General features: G+C 44.5%; 2 protein-coding genes across 2 annotated transcripts in view; one reads left to right on the top strand and one right to left on the bottom strand.

Moving 5' to 3' along the window:
- KIAA1210 (KIAA1210 ortholog) overlaps positions 1–9,761 on the top strand; it is a 76,913-nt gene extending 67,152 nt beyond the window's left edge. The window contains exons 10-13 of the mRNA XM_044936836.1: positions 646–4,404; positions 5,535–5,734; positions 7,115–7,220; positions 8,704–9,761. Coding sequence (XP_044792771.1) covers positions 646–4,404; positions 5,535–5,734; positions 7,115–7,220; positions 8,704–8,876 — 4,238 coding nt within the window. The 3' untranslated portion in view covers positions 8,877–9,761. The remainder of the gene's footprint in view (positions 1–645; positions 4,405–5,534; positions 5,735–7,114; positions 7,221–8,703) is intronic.
- A 4,785-nt stretch (positions 9,762–14,546) lies between these two features.
- On the bottom strand, positions 14,547–18,291 carry LOC102397898 (cancer/testis antigen 47A). The gene is made up of 3 exons (XM_006067685.3): positions 17,118–18,291; positions 16,105–16,246; positions 14,547–14,785 (listed from the first exon to the last, which is right to left on the bottom strand). The coding sequence occupies exons 1-3, from the start codon at positions 17,722–17,724 to the stop codon at positions 14,773–14,775; spliced, it is 762 nt and encodes a 253-aa protein (XP_006067747.2). The 5' UTR covers positions 17,725–18,291; the 3' UTR covers positions 14,547–14,772.
- Positions 18,292–19,472: the final 1,181 nt, after the last annotated feature.

Raw genomic sequence — 19,472 nt, 5'->3', positions numbered from 1 at the left:
GACTGAACACACATAGTAATATTACTAGGGAAGAGAAGACCAACCTGTAGAACTGCTGCCTTGTGTTTGACCTGAAGCCTGTGGATCAGTGCAAATGTTAAGCCTTTTCAAGAATTTCTTTGCATGTATATTATGTTAGATTATTTTAATAAAGAGAGTTGAAAGCAGAAGTGGGGAGGGCATAATCCTACCTTGCAGATAACCCCTGTTGACACCTTTCTTAAAAAACTAAAAATACCTGTATATCATGCTAAAATTAAGTAGAATTAAGTAGAAAATATAAATACTAAGGAGGAAGTAAAATTTCCTTTCACCCTGTCCCAGCCAGTTTCCTAAAAGGGAATTGTTGTTACAAGTTCAAAAATTGCTTTTTGATGTGTCTCACTTCTAATGGTGGAACAGACTGTTGATATGATGGTGATGTGCCAACCTTGGAATCAGTTCATAAAACTGAATTTCACTTATATTTAAAAATTTCCAACTGCAGAAGGCTAACAGTGACCTAGTCGTTCTCTATCTTCTGCGTAGCTACTTCTCCACACTAGGGAATTCAATAGCAAATAGGTACCAATTGGGACAAGGCAGAATATTCTTATTTTAGAAAATCAAAAGAAGACATTTTTCCTTTCCTTCGGTTTGGTACAGGTGCCTCAGGCCAGGAACAGAGCGATAAGACTGAGATTGCTAAACAGAAGACAATGGATCCGGCTACAAACACAGATGCTACTGAGAGTCAGAGTTACCCATTTCCAGCAGCATACATGAAACGCCATGGAAAGAAAAGCTCAAGTACTTCAGGAATGAGTGAGCGTGGATCCAAAGGAAGAAGCTTTAAACAATCCACTGGAGTGCTTGGCCTAAGTGATGGAGCTGGGTCCCCACCTGCTGATAAGAATGCCAGGGATTGCCATTTCTGGCAACTGTCCTTGGAGAAGCAAGTCATGGAGCAGCCCACAACACCACAGACAGAGAGCACTACTCCTCAGGAGCTGCCGTCAGGTAAAGATGACCCAGGAAGGGGAATTGCTGATGCAGATTTTGAAACCAGAAAAGCATCAGTATCACAACTCAAGCCTGAAGACATGGAAGAGCCCGTGGTGGGTGGTCTGTCACCATCCCATGAAGATGGGACTTCTGGAGCCAAGAAGCCAGAAGCCAGGGCTGCTCTATCACATGTGGCAAGAAGGCCATCTACACCCCAAGATGCTCTCTCGGTGGCAGTGTACAATCAGATGTTTATGGAGCCTTCTCAGAGCCAGCCAGAAAAGGAAGAAGCTTCTGACTTTGATGTGAAAAGTGTCCAATTTAAAATGAAGTCCGCTCAAGAGACCCTCAAAGAAAAGCCTCCCAGAAGTGTTCTGCAGGCCATAACAGCGAGGATCTCCAGGAGCGTGAGTGCCTTGGTGGAGGGAGCCATTTGTGCCGGGAGACCACCTCCCAGAAGCCTTTCATGGTCCTTCGGGAAGTCAAAAGCTGCAGTCATCATCGTAGATTCCAAGAGCACTTCAGAGGAGGGCGGTGATTCTGAGCAACAGCTGGCTCCTGGACATTCTTCCCCACCACCCAAGATGCACAGGAATGAAGAAGTCTTCCCAGAATCAAAAGGTTCAGCTGTGGAGCTGAGCAGTCTCCAGCAGCAGCAGGCCCCTAGGTATTCTTCACAGTCCTCGGGGAAGTCCAAAGCCACAGCTAGCTTCTCTGATTCCAAGAGCACTTCCAAAGAGGGCCATGATTTTGAGCAGCACCAGGCTCCCACACCCTCTCTCCAGCCCCTGAGCAAGTCCAAAGATGGCCAAGAAGTCTTCACAAAATTGGGTTCCTTGGGACAGATGAGTGGTTCTAATGAGCCACCGACTCCCACATGTGCTTCTCAGGCTGTGGGGGAGCCTGAAGACAACGTCTCCACGGGATCAAATCGCTATGTGGAGAAGTACAACAGTGCCAGTGACACAAAGGAAGAGGGGTCCCCCAGACCCCCTGCCCAGGCCATGGGATCCTCTGCCCAGGCTGTGGCAAAGCCTAAAGACCCCAAAGAAGTCTCCCTGGCTTCAAAGACCATACCTGAAGTGCAGGGTGCTTCTGAGTGGCAGGTGCCTCCCAGGGACACTTTCCAGTCCTGGGTGAGCCCTAAATTCGAGCAACACGCCTCCACAAGCCCACAGAGCGTGGCCATGGAGTGGGGCATTTCCATGGAGCCACTGCCTCCCAGAGTGACTTCTAAGCGCCTGAGGAGGCCAAAAGTTAAGCCACCAGTCTCCTTGGATCCAGGAGTGATAACACTTAAAACGATGACTTCTGCAGGCGTGCTGCCTCCAAGACATCCTTCTCAGCCTTCAGTGAAACCAGCAGCTCAGCAAGAAGGCTCTGCACATCCAGAGAGCCCCGATGTTGAGAAGACCACGCCTGCACACTTGCTGACTTTCCCACATCCTTCCCAGCCTGCGGGGAGGCCAGCAGTTGAGTACCAAGATTCCATGGGTGCGGAAAGTGCTGTGGTTGAGAAGAGCATTTCTACGAAGCCACTGCTTGCCAAGCATCATTCTCAGCCCCCGAAGAGAGCTCTAGCCCAGCGACAAGTCTCTGTGACTTATTCTGAAGCTGAACAGAGTGTATTTGCAGGTTTGGAGGGTTCTGTTGCTCAGAAGATAAGTCTGGCGGAGAAATTGCTCCCCCAATATTCTCCCCAGTCCTTGACAAATCCTCGAGCCCAGAAAACCTTGGAGAGCACTGCTGTTAAGGAGGGCAGCTTTGTGGAGGTGCCACCTCCCCAGCCCTCGGTGAAGTCTAAATTCCAGCCACAGACCATTCCACTGGAGTCCATGAGTGCTCCCACAGAGTGGAGCGGTCTGGAGGTGCCTGTGCCTCCCAGACCCACCATCCAGCAGTCCTGGGAGATCCCCATGTTTGAGCAACCAGCCTCTGAAAGTCCAGAGAGTGCTGCCTTCGAGTGGAGCATTACTATAGAACCGCTGCCTCCCAGAGGGACTTCTCAGGCCTCGATGAGAGCAGGAGTCAAACAAGCAATCTCTGAAGGTCCAGAGAGTGTCGACACTGAAGGGGATGCATCTACCGAGCTGCTGCTGCCTGACAAACATCCCTATTCCATCGTGAAACAGAAAGTCCAGCAAATATCATCGAGTTTTGAGAGCGCTGCTGCCAAAGTGGGTATTTCTGGAAGGCCGCTGCCTTCCGTATATCCCAGCCGAGTGCTTAAAAAGTCTAAAGTTCTGGAGATGTCCTTACGTCTAGAGAGCATGGCTGATAAAGAAGTCATACCTAAGAAATCGGTGATTGTCAAGCATCCTTCTCAGTCATTTGTGAAGTATATGGTACAGCATGTCTTTTCAGAGAGGCCTGCTACAGAGGAGGGAACTCACATGGATCCTTCATCTTCAAATCCACCTTCCAAATCATTGAAACCGAAAGTCGAGCAGCAAGTTTCCTCAGGCTGGGAGAGTACCAATGTTGAGGGAGCCATTTCTTTTTTACCAAGCTCAGGGAAGCCCAAAGGCCTACAAGAAGTCCTCTCCCATTCAGAGAGTGCTCCTGTGAAGCTGAGCAGTTTTAAAGAGCAGCTGCCTCCCAGACATCTTGCCCAGACACTGGGGAAGCCTGAGTACCAGCAAGAAACCTCCTCAGCTTCTGAGAGCTCTCCTGAAGAATGGAAGAGTTCTGAAGAGTGGCTGGCTGGCAAACGCCCCAGCCAAGTCAAAGATGGAGCTGAGTTTCAGCTACTGATGCTCTCAACAGGCCCAGTGAGTGCACCTGTGAAGCGGAGCCGTTCTGAGCGGCATCTGCCTCCCAAACAAATTTTTCAGGCTCCTGCAGACCCTGAATATCAGCAACAGGTTTATCCAAGTCCCGTGAGTGCTGCCACTGAGGGAACCATTTTGGAGAGTGATCCTAGCTGCTGGTTTCTACCCAGAGATCTGGCTTCTCCAAGCAAAATCAAGAAACCCAGCCAAAGCTCTGAAGACCTCGCTAAGAACGTCACAACTGCCCCTACCAAGCCCATGCTGGCCACTGCTCCTTTCTTGCAAGCGCCCACTTCTGGAAGCAGTTCCTCTCAGGAGGAAGTTCCTGAGAGTGATGATCAAAATAGCAGCTATTCAGATTCATCCAACAATGGGGCTGATGTTGAAAAGCTTTTTGGAGTCCAACTGAGAAGAACCTCTTCCTCACAGAAGTATAAGGGTAAGAAACAAGGTTTTACCAAGCTTTTTTCACCCTCCTTGGGCTCAATTTCATCCTCTGTAGGTACAGCCCAGCCAATCAGAAGGGCTTCCAAGGGGGCCCTGGGCACCATGCAAAACCTCACCACAGTATCTCACTTGGCAGAGAAGCAACAGAGGAGGCCCAAATCTGAAAGCATGGCCAAGAAGCAACCTGGTTACAGGATTTCAGGTGAGTCTTTATCTTCCCAGATGGGCAGCAGGTACCAAGAGGAGAGAAGAACCAGAAAGCAAAGTCTTGAGTGGGAGGAAGTCTGTTCTAGCCTTGCCCATTGCCCTGTGGCTTTGATAGGGCTGGTTTGGGGATTTAGGGGCAGAATAATGCTCTATTCTAGATGAATAGATTTGGAGATGGTTAACTTGAAGTCTTCTCTTTCCCAATGGGGTCTCCTTTGGACATTTGTCCACATTCTGTAATGGACATGTAACCATCTCCCCACCCCTCTTACCCGATATACATGCAGATGGGATTTTATGCCTTTCTCAAAATACCTTTACATGTATTATGCTCCCTTCAACACCACGTACCTTTTTATTTTTTAATTTTTTTTTTTTTTTTGCTACTCAGCATGTGGGATTTTAGTTCCCTGACCAGAGATCAAACCTGCTGTAGTAGAAATATGGAGTCTTAAGCACTGGACCTCCAGGGAAGTACCCCATGTATATTTTTGAAGCCAACTCATTAATAGAGCACTATATTCAGACTCTCAGCTTGAAGTCTTAATTTATTGTAAATGTTTGTACTTCCACAGCTTCTTAACTCACCTGAAATGTCTAAGAATCAAGAGCTAGATGACTTTTTGAGCATTTATTCCTCTAAAAGCCTTTGTACCTTCAGAATTATCATCACATAGTCTTGTACATGCCTATAACCATATCCATAACCACACACTTTCATTAGAGACAGATTCATTAGTAACAGATGCAATAAGATTTTCCTTGGAGTTAGAGAAATGACATCAGTGGCCTAATCATCTGGCCTCCTAGGAACTTCTCGAGCCCACTTGGCAACCATTGTCCTACCTGAATTGGGGATAGAAAGAGAAATGGACAAGGGAGGGAAAGGGACCAGTAAGAGGACAGTTGACAAACTTTGAAGTGCAGCTTAACTTCTCAAGGTGTTCCTGCCTTGCAAAGTTGTGGGGAAGGCACTAAAGAATGGGGCCCCTCTCTATATGTTGTTTATTTTCATTTGGCAGTTAACAAGGATCCCATTTGAGACATTATTGCGGGTAGGTCCCAGTCAGTCTCAAGACCCAGCCTGCCTCAATTTAGTTCTACTTTCTTTCATTCCTTTCTCAGGAAAAGCTCCTGGTCGACGGTCAGAGTATGCCGCCTCAGAGGCAGCTTGGATAACCGCGATAAAGCAGGAGCAGGGGAGCTTCCAGGCCAACATTCCTCCCAAAAAGCCAAGACCCAAGAGTAGAGCTGCAGCCAAGGCTGAGATGAAAGAACCCAGATATGGAGTAGGACCTCGAGCAGCCTCCAAAACACTCCAAAAGGTCATTGGAGCCAATTGATTAAGCTTGTATTAGGAATTTTGCCTAATAGTTCCTCACTTCCTTGGGTGCATTAATCAAGGCAAAGGGACTTTTGAGGGGAAAGACTTGGTTTGTACTCACAGAAAGGTGCCCCCACTTTATGTTCCTAAAGGATTTGTGAAAAGTGGTGCATAGAGAAGATTCTATAAATCAAATCCTGTTCTAAATATTCTAGAATAGGATTCCTCCAAATTGGTTGAGGCATAAGTAGATATAAGAAAATCCCAAAGGTCACCACTGGGGTGAGTTGAATAACTATTCTTACAAATATTTTAGCCTCTAAATATGTATATGTATTTAAGAAAATATGAGTGGAATTAAACCAAATTTTTTTCACTTAACATTTTATTTCTGGGCACCTTTCCATTATCAGTACATAATGATTTACCTTTATGTAAATAAAGGTAATGTTTGATGTTCAGGCTTCCACATATTGATTTGGTTTGGTCTGGCACCTCCCTATAGATTAAAAGTGAAATTATGTGATAAACTAGGCTAATGGATCAGAACATGATAGGATGACGTCTTGCTTTTAATGTCCCATTTGCAATGTCTTTAGAAGTTTTAGATTGAGGACCCCTCTTGTCAGCCTCAAGAAAACTCAATGAAGTTCACATAACAAGAGATGTCTAGGTTCTTATACTTTTAAGTGCTTAAAGAATTTGTTGAAGAATCATGTGAAAATCTGTTTTCACTTTTTGCTTTAAAGATCTTTTCATTTCATCATTATTATTTTTATGGGAGCAGGATCATACAAGTAGAAAAGTCTACCTTGGTTAAAGTTTTGTCAGAGGGAAATACACTAAGATATGTAAACTAATTAATTTAGATCAGTTGTGGTGAGGTTAATTTGAAAAGCTTAAACTGTACCATTTTGAAAAGACCTATAGTTATATCATTTTCTAATGCAAGGCATGAACACAAAGTAAACAAGTTTTGTTGTGTAGAAATCTATGTAACCCAATTAATTGATAAGATTTGTTTGCAACCACCACATTTCGCTTAGCTTTCTGTTAAGTGCTGGAAAACTGCTAGAGAAAAGGTTGTAGTCGGGCTAAGTAATTCTCATGTTAACCTGTTTACACTGTTTATATGATTAGATAACCTTTTCTCACAGCTCAGAAAGGTGATAAAGTTGAACCAGCTTAGATTTTGTGATCCTAAATTCTGAACCTAGGTGCTTTCTGTGCTCTTTCCTTCCTTACCTCTCTCTCTTTCTTTTTGGTTAATGTTGAACTTATAATACCCAGGATTGGACATGCACCTATGATCTGACTAAGTAATTTGCTATTTTCATATCAGGACTTATAAGATCTTTCTCTTTTCATTTTTGTATTAAAGAGAACTGGCCTTGTAAGTGAAAGCCAACCAAGAATGGTTCCCACTTCTGATGTCAAGAGACAAGAGAAGATGGCACCAACAAAGCCTCCAAAGTCTACCAAAACAGGTAAAAAAACAAAAACAAAAAAACACCCTATCCCTCAACTCCCAAAAGAGCTCTCATAGAATGTGAAACTTCCCATTTCAAACTCAGGCAATACGTGTCTCTTCCCCCAAATCAGCTTGTGATTCTCTCATGGTACTTCCATTAGATACAGATATTAGCTTGTTTTAGGAAAATCCAACTATTATGACTAATATAAGTCAGTCCAGTGTGTAACTTTCGGAGGGCCTTTCAGTCTTTTACCCCATCAAGGAATCTGTATAGGAACAAAATTGTGATCATGCACTAGAACGTTCCTGTGGCTGGTATTCAAAAGGAGAGAATACCAAGCCACTTTCTAGTTCACAGCAAAGTGGTATTTTCTCACCCTCTACATTCCCAGTGAAACTGTGAAAAATAATCTGGTATAAATGCCCAATAGTACTGGAATTTTAAAAACTATTTAAAACGCTTGTTTCAACCCCTCCATATTCTGAGCAGGGGTATGAGAGGTGGGGCATGTTGAAAGCTGAGAAAAACACTGTGCTGTGATAAAATCGAATGGGGTCTCACCAGTAGAGTTATGTGTCAGAGGGATTTTTTTTTTCTAGAAGGAGCAGGGAGAAGGGAGGATAGGTTTATATTGCATCATCTTTGTTCTCTTCCTTAGTCTATCTCGTGAAGAAATTAGACTAGGAATTTAGGAATCCACTGTCTGGCCATGATATAGCAGCACAGCAGGTCAAATGAAGAGCCTCTCATGGGCATGGTACTCCTATCAAGTGGTTTTCAACTCTCACTATGTATTAGAATCACCTGATGTGATTTTTAAAAAATTATAGATGGTCTTGGATCCACTGCTGGAGATTCTAATTCAGTTAGTTCATGAAATAGCATGTGCATTTGTATTTTTAAAGAGACCCTAGGTGGTTCTAATATGTGACCAGAGTTGAGAACCACTGGCTGACTCTAAGCCACTAAGTCAATCAACCGTAAAGCAGGATGAGGAAGGAGGTACTTGTAGAACTGGGGCATAGCGAGGTAGTCTGCTCAGTAGGAGCAGTTGATATAATGTTATTTAGCATAGACTTTTCTTGGGTGGACCTATTGAGTCATCAACAGTGATTTCATACAACATAAGGGATTGGCAAAACAAAAACAATATTACCTTATTTGAAATTTTAAAAACTGAACGGATACCATATAACATGTTTCCGGTCTGGTCTCAGTTCAAAACTGTAAGACAGTCCAATAATGACGACCCGAAGATTAGCAGTTACAGCTGCAGGTATTTACTCTCAGGCCTTCCAATGTCCAGGCCTCTGTGGTTCTAGCCATATTGACATTACTCCTTTCACATACCACCCTATAGCATTGCCCATGCACTGACTTTTAGAAACCAGAGGAAACCTAAAAGGAGGAAAATTTTTATGCATCCCATAAACATACTTCAGTATCTCTGGGGCTTCTTACTGCTTATGTGTTATTTGCTATGGTTTGGTTCCAGTTGGATTTGAAGATGAGAAGATAGTTCAGGTACCTTCGATGGAAAAAGAAACCAGGTCTGCTACACTTCCAGCCATGCTACCACAGCCGGTTGAGCCGGCTGAACCGGTCTGGTTCTCCCTGGCCAAGAAGAAAGCTGAGGCATGGAGCCGTATAGCAGAAACGATGCAATAAGCCTCTCCTGGGTGGAGTATCAGCATTTCAAATTATAATTGCCAATAGCTATATTAATGCCATGTAGTGAATTATTTACGGTAGCCATTTTTATTAAGCATAAGAGCCTTAAAATGGGCATTAAAACTAATAATTATTTGAATTAAATAGATGCCATGAATGTCTAAACTTCAGTACAGTCACTGCCAGCATCTGAAAACCCAGCATTTCCTTTATAAAAACTATGTAAAATGTTTGCACTTCTGTTGAATTGAGAAATCTTTAACTTTGGACCATGGACTGTAGAAGGGAAAAAGCTAAAACATTTTGTTGGAGCAACTAAGAGGTGGGCATTTCCCTTGATCAAATAAATTCATTCTAATGGAAATATCCAGATGATCTGGTCCAAGGACTGGCTTATATGTTTTATGAGCCTAATTAAATGCTTTAGTTCTTTCGTTGTTGCTCTGACTTTGTAAAGCCTCCTAAGAAGAGGTGGTATTGATAGAAGTGAAAATTCTGGGTTTCCAAGAAAAAATTTGCACAGCCAGCTCCCCAGTCTGTCCATTGCCCTTTGAAACACCTTCTTTGTATCCCTGAGGGCCCCCAACCCCTGCAACTTACACAGAGCTCTCTTTGCACATGCCGCATGTCAACCTGTCGCAAGTCTGGACTGTGAGCACCTTCCTATGAGGCATAACATTCCTTAGGGACTATCATACTCCTCTGAGGGGTTAGCCCTCCAGTGTTTGACCTCTTACACCAGTGCTATTGTGGTCCTCTGTAGTTGCTCAGAAGCATAGTGCATGTCATACACATCCTATTTTTAAAGCACTTAAGGCCCTCTTAAAATTCAAAATTCTGCAGATGGGGGCTTCCCTGGTGACTCAGACAATAAAGAATCTGCCTGCAGTGCAGGAGACCTGGGTTTGATCCCTGGATCAGGAAGATCCCCTGGAGGAGGGCATGGCAGCACACTCCAGTATTCTTGTCTGGGAAATCCCATGGACAGAGGAGCCTGGTGGGCTACAGTCCATGGGGTCACAAAGAGTCAAACACAATTGAACAACTAAGCACAGCACAGCAGAGGCCAAAAGCTGTGCTTTTAGTCAAGCAGATGGGAATCGTTCCACGAAGGAAGTCTGAGGCTCCTGGACAGCTGTCTTATGTCCAGGCTCCCAGTAGCCCAGTTTCTTGTTGCTTTCCCTCAGCAGCCTCTGTTTCACAAGATTTGGGCTCAAAGCAAGATTGAATTCTCAAAGCCACAGAACAGGTCTTTCTGCTAACTGGAAGCCTGGAGTGATTGAATTAGCCTTTCCCTGCCCTCATTCCTAGAGGCACACACACCCAACAGTCACTAGGCTGGACAGCTCCCACCTCCCCAGTGAACCACTCACTCCAAGTCCTTGCCCTCCATTCCACCCCCTCAACCTACCACACACACACACACACACACACACACACACACACACACACACACACAAAACACTATGGGAGAGCTCCTTCTGGATGCCTGGACAGTACCTGGCTCATTTTCTCAGGGAACCCAGAAGTGTCTTAGTATTACACCTTTCATGGTATCTGCCTCTGTCATCATGGAGCTACTTTGTTTAAACAGAAATGCAGCCCTAGACATAACTGTGCCTTTAATTTCTGAGTAGGATGCTGCCTTATGCAAGAAAAGTTCAGAGGCTATAGGGTGGCAGAGATAATTTCAACCCTTGGTGCTTGGTTTTCCTGATGATGGTATAATGTGATACTGTACAATCATTTGCTGGATTTTGCATTTTCTCTATAAAACAAGTACTTTTCCTTATACTATATTTTTGCCTTTTTGATAATGCTAGGTTTTTGATTGATTGATTGGGTTTGATTTCTGTTGTATTTCCATAGTGAACAGTTCATTAAGGTAGATGCCTTTACCCAGGTAATCCTGGTAGGTTAACTGTTACACCTCCCTTTTCTCAGGCTGGACCATAATTAGGTTATTTTCACTGTAAGAACTCTCCATTAACAATTTCTTTTTCACAGTTAACAACAAAAAAATATGTTTTAAGTACAGGTTAAGTCTTTTTTAATGCATAAAGGTACATTTTGATAAGTTTTCAGCTTCTTTTAGCATTCTTGATTTCTGCTGTATGCAAAGCAAATAAATTCAATAAAGCTTGTTCTATAGTCTGTCTCTGTCTGTCACATAGGGAGGGAAATTAAATAGGTTATTGACAATTTAGACCCAAGGGTTGTCAGAAGAGCAAATGATCTTGAGAAGTTGTGTGGAGCAGAAAGGACCCCTATGCAGGTGTGCCTGACCAAGCTGATGGCCTCCAGGTGGGCATCTATATGAGGGAGTGGTACTACTAAAGAGAGGGTTTTCATATGTGTAAACACATGAGGAGCAAAGAGATGGGTGGGAGAGAAAATGCAGACAGGTGAGTAGAGGGGACAAGATGGAGGTTGTACTGCAGCCTGGCTCAGGGACTAGGTCTGAGTCTTCCTGCAAGATGAGCTTCTAGAACAAGCCATTATCAAAAGGAAGGGGCCCCGCTGTGCTCAAGTAAAGTGTAACACAGAGTGAGCAAGGGGAAAGAGTAACAGAGCAGATATTTAATCTGGCCTGTCCATAACATCTGTCCTATTTGCAAGGTTAAAAAAAAAAAAGAGTTTAGTTAGGGATCCACATAACATGTCTAAAAATATTTGAAATGTTTAAATCAAATGATAAACCATTAAATAAGTTGTATCTCCTTCCACGACAAATGTACCTTCCTAATGAGCTGAAAGGCCAGGTTGGGATTTAGAATTCTCAGACTCCTCTAAGTTCAGCCCTGATGGCGTGGGAAGAGCTGCCCTCCTTCCCTTCCCCCGCCCATGCCCTGGTTCCTAGGCCAGGCCGCATCCCCTTCTGGGCCTACAACCCCTCCTTGGGCCTGGGAGCACCCACCCCAGCAGTGAGTGCAGGCAGCCCTCCCCAGGACAGGTCTAAGAGGAGCACATGGGGCCTGGAAGCAGGCTAGGGACTGTTCAGGGCTGCCAGGTACCTGGAGCATGGGCTAGCAGGGACACACCCCTTGTTCCCATGGGCTGGGCTCCTGGCCCTGGCGGGAGGGGTGTAGCTGGAAGAGGACCAAAGTGGCCCTCTAAAGCATAGAGCTCAAGACAGAGATACCTCTGCCTGGGCCTGGAAGCAATACTGTTTTAACAACTAGTACCACAGAAATACTAACAAATCACAACTAGGTTGAAGGGCCTCAAATTGTACTAGTTGACCTGCCCTTTCAGTTGAAATAATGGTGACAGGGAGTGCTTTGCCTTCTGTCTCACCATGTGGTTCTAGCCATAAGGAATAATATAACACATTTTAAAACATCAGCATCGGTGACAAAAAAATGACAGTGTAAGTGTTCATTTCACTTTGACAGATATTAGTGGAGCACCTACTAAGTGGACAACTCAGTGCCTAGGACTTTGGGAAAGATAAAACGTTTTAAGGCCCCAACCATTCAGAAGTTCACAGTCATGGGGCAGGTGAGGTGGGGGCAGGAGATACACACATATGTAAATCATGCACAAATACTTGGACATACTATTCACAATAATCAAAAGGTGGAAACAATGCAAATGTCTACCAACAAAAGGAATGGATAAACAAACTGTGGTATATACATACAACAGAAATATTATTCAGCCCTAAAGTTAAATGCTGATACACGCTACTATGTAGATGAGCCTTAAAAACCTTATGCTAAGTGAAAGAAGCCAGACACACAAATTCACATATTGTATGGTTTTGTTTATAGGAAATGTCCAGAATAGGTGTTCATTGATATAGAAAGCAGATTGGTGGCTGCCAGGGAATTGGAGGGTGAGGAAATGGTGAATTGACTGCTTAATAGGTACAGAGTTTTGGGGTGATGAAAATGTTCAGAACTAAAGATGTGGTTGCACAAAATTGTCAATGTCATTGAACTGTTCACTTTTAAATGGTTGATTTTAAGTGAACTTCACCTCAATTAAAAATGCTAATATAAGTTGGAATATAAGATGTGCTACCACAGAATATGAGAGAAGGTATCAATGTTACCAAGAAAGCACTTAGGAAGCTTTAACTAAATGCAGAAATGAGCCTGTCTAGTCTCAGGTCCCCAGGCCCATCCCCTTCTCTGATCCTCTGATCAAATGTGACTTATCCTTTTTTCCCTCTTAAACAGAGTCTAGATATCAAGTTTATTCTCTCCCTTTCCTCTATTTTACTCATTTTTAATTATGAAATATTTTAGACCTACACAAAGGTATAGAGAATAATACTGTTGACATCTATGTTGACACCACCCAGCTTAAGAAATGTAATATTACAAATACAGTTGAAGCCCACTGTGGATCCCTCCCCAATAGGATCACCATCCTTTTCTTTCCCCAAGGGGTAGCCACCATCCTAAATGTAGTGTTTATCTTTCCACTGCATGCCATTCTGTATGCTTGAGTACACACACATCCTCACAGGCATTGCCTTTTACTCTGTGTGTATATCCACCATCCATACCTGGTGAGTGAATGTTCTCTTAGACTTCATATACCTGGTATCATGTCTGTGACCTTCTGAAACCAGCTCTGTCCCTTAGATATTTTTCTGGAAGTGTTAGTCATTCAGTCGTGTCCAACTCTTTGCGACCCCATGCACTGTAGCCTTCCAGGCTCCTCTATCCATGGAATTCTCCAGGCAAGAATACTGGAGTGCCATGCCCTTCTCCAGGGATCTTTCCAACCCAGGGCTAGAACCTGGGTCTTCTGCATTGCAGGCAGATTCTTTACCATCTGAGCCACCAGAGAAGCCATCCCCTATACACAGCCTCTCTGTGTCTCAGCCCCTGTGAATCCTAATCTCCTCCCCAGTTCAGCCACTACCATCCTGTTCAATTTTTCTCCAGCATCCCCAAGCCAGTGAACGAAGGCTGGTCCCACCATAGATGGATCTCAACTTCTCCCCCTGTGGCTCTCAACCAGCACTTTTCAAACCTTAGCTGCATCAGAATCCCCTGGAGGGCTTGTTAAAACACTGGGCCCCACTCCCAGAGTTTCTGATTCACAGGTCTTGGGTGGAGATTAAGAATTCCTGGGTGATGCTGATAATGCCATTTTAAGGACCAAACTCTGAGAACCAGTGCTCCAGATCAGCCTCTGGGCTCAGGCTCAGCAGCACTATTTGGCCTCCAGGCTAGCTGGGCCATCCCTCAGGTTTCCTTCAAAAGCACCCAGTACTGTGAAATACACATATAACACAAGTCATGTATAATTTTAAATGTTCTAGTAGCCACAGTTAAAAAGTAAAAAGAAACTGGAGAAAGTCATTTTAATGCTATATTTGTTTAATACTAAATTATCATTTCAATGTGTAATTAGTTATTAATGAGACTTTACATTATTTTTTTACACTTGCAGCATATTTCAACTCAGGTTAGCCACCTTTTGAATGTTCCACAACCACACGTGGCTAGTGACTAATGCAGTAAACAAGCTCAGTTCTAAAGGCTTGATTTCCATTTCTGTCTTTACAAAAATTGTTTTAAACTTGATATTTCAATTTATTTGGGGCTGCAATAAAGAATTTAAAACAGGCTTACCAAATGGTGGAAAGTGATGCCTTCCAATGAAAGTAAAGTGGGTCAAACAAAAGTGAAAGAGATTTGAATCAGGATTATTTATCTAAACAAAATCTGCCTGCATTTCAGTTTATTAATGTAAAACAAACTTATTTTTAACTAGAACAAACACTCTCAAACATATCTGTAGATGATAAAAGCCATGTTATTGGATATCACTGTTAGGGAAATGAATTTTGGGATGGAATCAGCATTAACATTCCCATGGGCTTCTGCAGAATGAAAACCCTGAAAATCAGGATCCTCCTTTCTCCATCTTTCTAGTCCTCCAAACTGCAGGATGAAATGAGAGAAAATGAACAATTATTCAGCATTAACCAGCACCAGAGACTTTCTTAATCTAAGAAAACAGTTGGCCCTATCTATATTTGCTGCTATCTATATCTGAGGGCTGTTATCTCAACAAGTAGGGAAGAAAAACATATTTTCCTCTTGTAACCTGCATCATAGATATTGGTACATGTACAACCTGATGGCTTCAATTATGTGATCCTACCAACATTGTCTCCCTCTTGCCCAACACCATAAATGTTTTTTTTTTCCCTTTGAGAGGCTCTTCTGGGACTTAAATCACTCTTATCACCTTAAAAGTCTGTGCTCAGTCCACAGATGATACTCCCTTACTCTCCCAGACCCTCAGTTTCCATATCTACCATATGAGAAAGAGGCTGTTTTGAAATACACCATTATGAAAATGAGGGAAAAAATGTTAATCATTAAAGACAAGATATATCTTATACCTTCATTACCAGCTCAGTGATAAGCAACAGTCATACTATGACAAAGTTGCTCTTCTTTTAACTGTCGCATAAAATTTAAAAATCTACAACTGAACAAATGTTTAGCTATTAATCACTAAATGTGGTCCCTACTTGAAATTCTGAACTTTTTGCTATTTGTAAGTAGTCACATTCTAAAAGATGTCATCTCTTAGTGCAGGAGACTCCACTTCTGTGGTCAAGAAATAAACACTCTACTAGTGCAAAGCCCAGTTACTTCAACTGCTGCTTCTAGTAACTGTTTACTAAACAAACGCTGGTCTTAGGTACTGATACATTTACAACTTGTTAGTAGTCTTACAGGTAGAGGACAAAAGACCTCATAAAAATAAATGAGGAGCCATGAAGTATATCTCAGTACATAATGCACTTTATATTACTAGGTGCATGCTGTTGCTGCTGCTAAGTCGCTTCAGTCATGTCCGACTCTGTGCGACCCCATAGACGGCAGCCCACCAGGCTTCCCCGTCCCTGGGATTCTCCAGGCAAGAATACTGGAGTGGGTTGCCATTTCCTTCTCCAATGCATGAAAGTGAAAAGTGAAAGTGAAGTTGCTCAATCGTGTCCAACTCTTAGCAACCCCATGGACTACAGCCTACCACGCTCCTCCATCCATGGGATTTTCCAGGCAAGAGTACTGGAGTGGGGTGACTAGGTACATGAGTGCTCTATAAACATTAAGTAGGTAAATCTGAATTGCTGAACTAATTTTAAACAAACTTTTTCTTAATTTACTGGGAGAATTAAAAAGCAAAAGAAAATTTGTAAATGCCTGGGAATAGCTGGGTTATTTTCAAAGCTATACACAGATACCTGGATTTTCTGGGCTTGTCCTTTGCTGGGTCCAGATTCTTTTCTGGTTCTTCTTGTGTTTTGTTATACTTCTCTTCTTTCCCCTCACTTTCAGTGTCTTGGACCTCTTTTTTGGAGTTCTCATCCTGGTGCTTAGCTATTTCTTTAGTGAAGAATAATACAGACTTTGGGATCAGAGGTTCACAGGAAAAAAAAAAATCCCAACTCATAAGGAATAGCAACAGACATCCAGAACTCTACCCTCAGGAGAAGCAGGAGGACAGAAGCAACTAAGAAAAGAGTAACTGGGGGCCTTCCTTCTGGCAGATGCAGCACTTCCATGGCCCTCACTTTGCTGCTGCTTGATCATTTTCACAATCACATTATTTCTTCTTTTCTAGTAAATCTGTCACCCTGTGCTACTGATTACTTCTGGCCAAAGATCAGAATCCTCTGGGTCTGATGCATTCTGTATGTTTTGGTCAGAACTTTCTCACCAAAATATGTTTCGCCTCAATGACAAATTCTGTAGTGAAGCTCATTAGTTCCTCAACCCCCTGAAACTTCATTTTGATCAAGTGCTCCTGTATCAGTTCATAGTATTTTGGGATCAACTTTCCAAGAATGTTGCCATTTTTAAAAGCTATGAACCAAATATGAGGTATGCCATTTGCTTGTTCTCTTCCATGTCCTCTCAAGCTCCCTCCCAAACACCTGCTTTCACTGATCTTCACCTGTGGGCTTATAACTAGCACCTACCAATCATCTCAGACCTCTTACCAGGGCTGGCAGAGGGAAGCTTATTTCCTCCCCCCGCCCCCACGCCCGCAAACCAGAGAGGTCGTTTGGAGTTGGGCTTCTACTGGGCCCCTCTGGCCTTCGATTCAAGGAGGCCCTGACTCCCAGCCTCCCTTCCCAAGGCCCTCCTCTGAGCCTGCCCCCCTCCTCCGGATCCCTGGTCCCCAGACCCGGCCTGCAGATGCCAGTGTCCCCGTCCCCCCCAACCACCCCTCCCCGCCCTCCTGAAGGCTCACCCTCAGGGGCGGCCGGGTCCTGCGCCATTTCCCACAAGCTGGACTCCTCGGACTCCTCGGCGGCTGTCTCCCATAAAGAGGCTTCCTCGGCTTCCTCCGCCTCCTCCACCTCCTGGGCTGGGGCCTTCCCCGCCGGCCCCTCCCCCGGTCCATCCGACGGCACCTGGGGCTCAGAGAACTCGGCCACCGCGGCCGAGCCTTGATTGGACGAGTGCTGCCGGGCCCGGTGCTGGGCCGACACGTGGCAGTTGTGGGGCCAGATGAGGATGTAGTCGTTGTAGCAGATGCGGTTCAGCACGGAGTGCACCAGGTCCAGTAACGTTAAGCGGAAGCCAGCCATGGGAAAGTGGTGAGCTTCCACCGTGAGGTCCAGGCTCCCTGCCTCCTCTTCCCCCTCCTCAGCGCTCCCGCCCTCCAGGGCCGCCTCCCTTGGGCTTCCTGAGGCCTCGGCGATTCCGCCCGCCCCAGCCAAGGCATCACCCCTGCGAGGCCCGGAGTTGCGGTCCACACCTTCGAGGGCTCTGGACGGTCCGGCCTGCACCCCAGCCATGCCTGCTGGGTCTTCCTGCCCATCAGGGCCTGGATCTCCACCTCTCGTGGTGGACATGGCACTGGGCAGTTACCTCAATTGGACGGGTGATGACGGCAACAGCGCAGGTGGTGGAGCCTGAAGTGGCTGCCCTGAGGGGAGGCTGAGGGTGGCAGGATGGGACGAGGCGGCCACTGAGAGGACGAGAGAGGAGGCCCCACGACAGGGAGGGTAGGCAGCCAACGGCGGGAGCGTCCCACCGAAAGCTGGGCCTCAGATGGCAGTGGAGCCAGGCCTGACACAAAAGATTCCCCTAGGTCACAGAGGAGGGGCGGGGCCAGAAGAGTAGCCAATAGGACGTGCCCCCTCGTCACGAGCTCTGAGCTCATTTGCTGACAAGTGAGGATTGACGTGCCCTGTGTCCAATGAACAATCAAGGCGCTTAGATTGTAGAATTGTTCACAATCGTCTCCTGGTTCTTTTGACGCCCTGGGTTTGGTTCTAGCTTACATTTAAGTCCCTGTCCTTTTAGTTTTACGATTGTCCAAAAAGCCCTCAATGGTACAATATATTGATAACATGGGCTGAGGAAACTTCTGTAAAAGGCAGAGAGTTAACATTTGGGGCTTGGAGGTGTTCAAAGGTAAAATCAAGATGGTTATTATGTAGGTACTTACATAACAGAAGTCCACAACAAATGTCCACAAATGTTGCTGAAACTAAAAAATATTAATAATTGCTTACAATGTTTAAATAATACAGGTCTATTAGAAGAATGAAATTCTTTTGGCAGAATATAATTTTGCTTAACTGAAGATCAAAGTGTTCTCTGTCATCAAAACTGCATATGTTCATCTGTTCTGTAATGAAGTTTTACATACTGCCTTTGCAAATGTCTTTTCACACAGATATTGGCAAGTACTGATATCAGGCCATGAGATAGGTACTTCTAAATACTGGTATCAATCCACAAGCATATGATTTTAATTTAGCATATTCATTATTTGGAAGAAAATTATAGAATTCTATTAGGTTCTTTTGATATTTGCCTTTTAGCATGTCATTACATTGCAAAGTATCACTTTCATTTGAAGTTTATGTGGAAGCTCCTCAACTGCACAGTTTAGTGGATCTGAAATATGGAAATTTTCTTTGTACTTGCATGGTGGTGGTGGTGGTGGGTTAGTTGCTAAGTCGTGTCTGACTCTTGCGACCCCATGGACTGTAGCATGCCAGGCTCCTCTGTCCATGAGATTCTCCCGGTAAGAATACTGGAGTGGGTTGCCATTTCCTTCCCCGGGGATCTTTCCAACCCAGGAATCAAACCTGGGTCTCCTGCATTGCAGGCATATTCTTTCCCAACAGAGCTATAAGGGAAGCCCTTGTACTTGCATAGAGGACTGAAAAAAAGCTGCTGGAATTATAGTATGAGCTTGAACATATATCTACTGCAAATTTGTATGTGAATAGAGAGCTCCCTTCGGAGAAGGCAATGGCACCCCACTCCAGTACTCTTGCCTGGAAAATCCCATGGACAGAGGAGCCTGGTAGGCTGCAGTCCATGGGGTCACCAGAGTCGGACACGACTGAGCGACTTCACTTTCACTTTTCACTTTCATGCATTGGAGAAGGAAATGGCAACCCACTCCAGTGTTCTTGCCTGGAGAATCCCAGGGTCAGGGAAGCCTGGTGGGCTGCCGTCTATGGGGTCGCACAGAGTCAGACACGACTGAAGCGACTTAGCAGCAGCAGCAGCAGCAGAGAGCTCCCTTAATTTAACTTTTGAAAGCATCTGAAGAGTATAAAGCAGTCTGACATTACTTTGA

The sequence above is a fragment of the Bubalus bubalis genome, chromosome X (genome assembly GCF_019923935.1).
Source record: "Bubalus bubalis isolate 160015118507 breed Murrah chromosome X, NDDB_SH_1, whole genome shotgun sequence".
In the NCBI taxonomy this organism is placed as follows: domain Eukaryota; kingdom Metazoa; phylum Chordata; class Mammalia; order Artiodactyla; family Bovidae; genus Bubalus; species Bubalus bubalis.
Note: the sequence above shows the minus strand (reverse complement) of the source record. Positions and strands in the feature narration are given on the sequence as shown.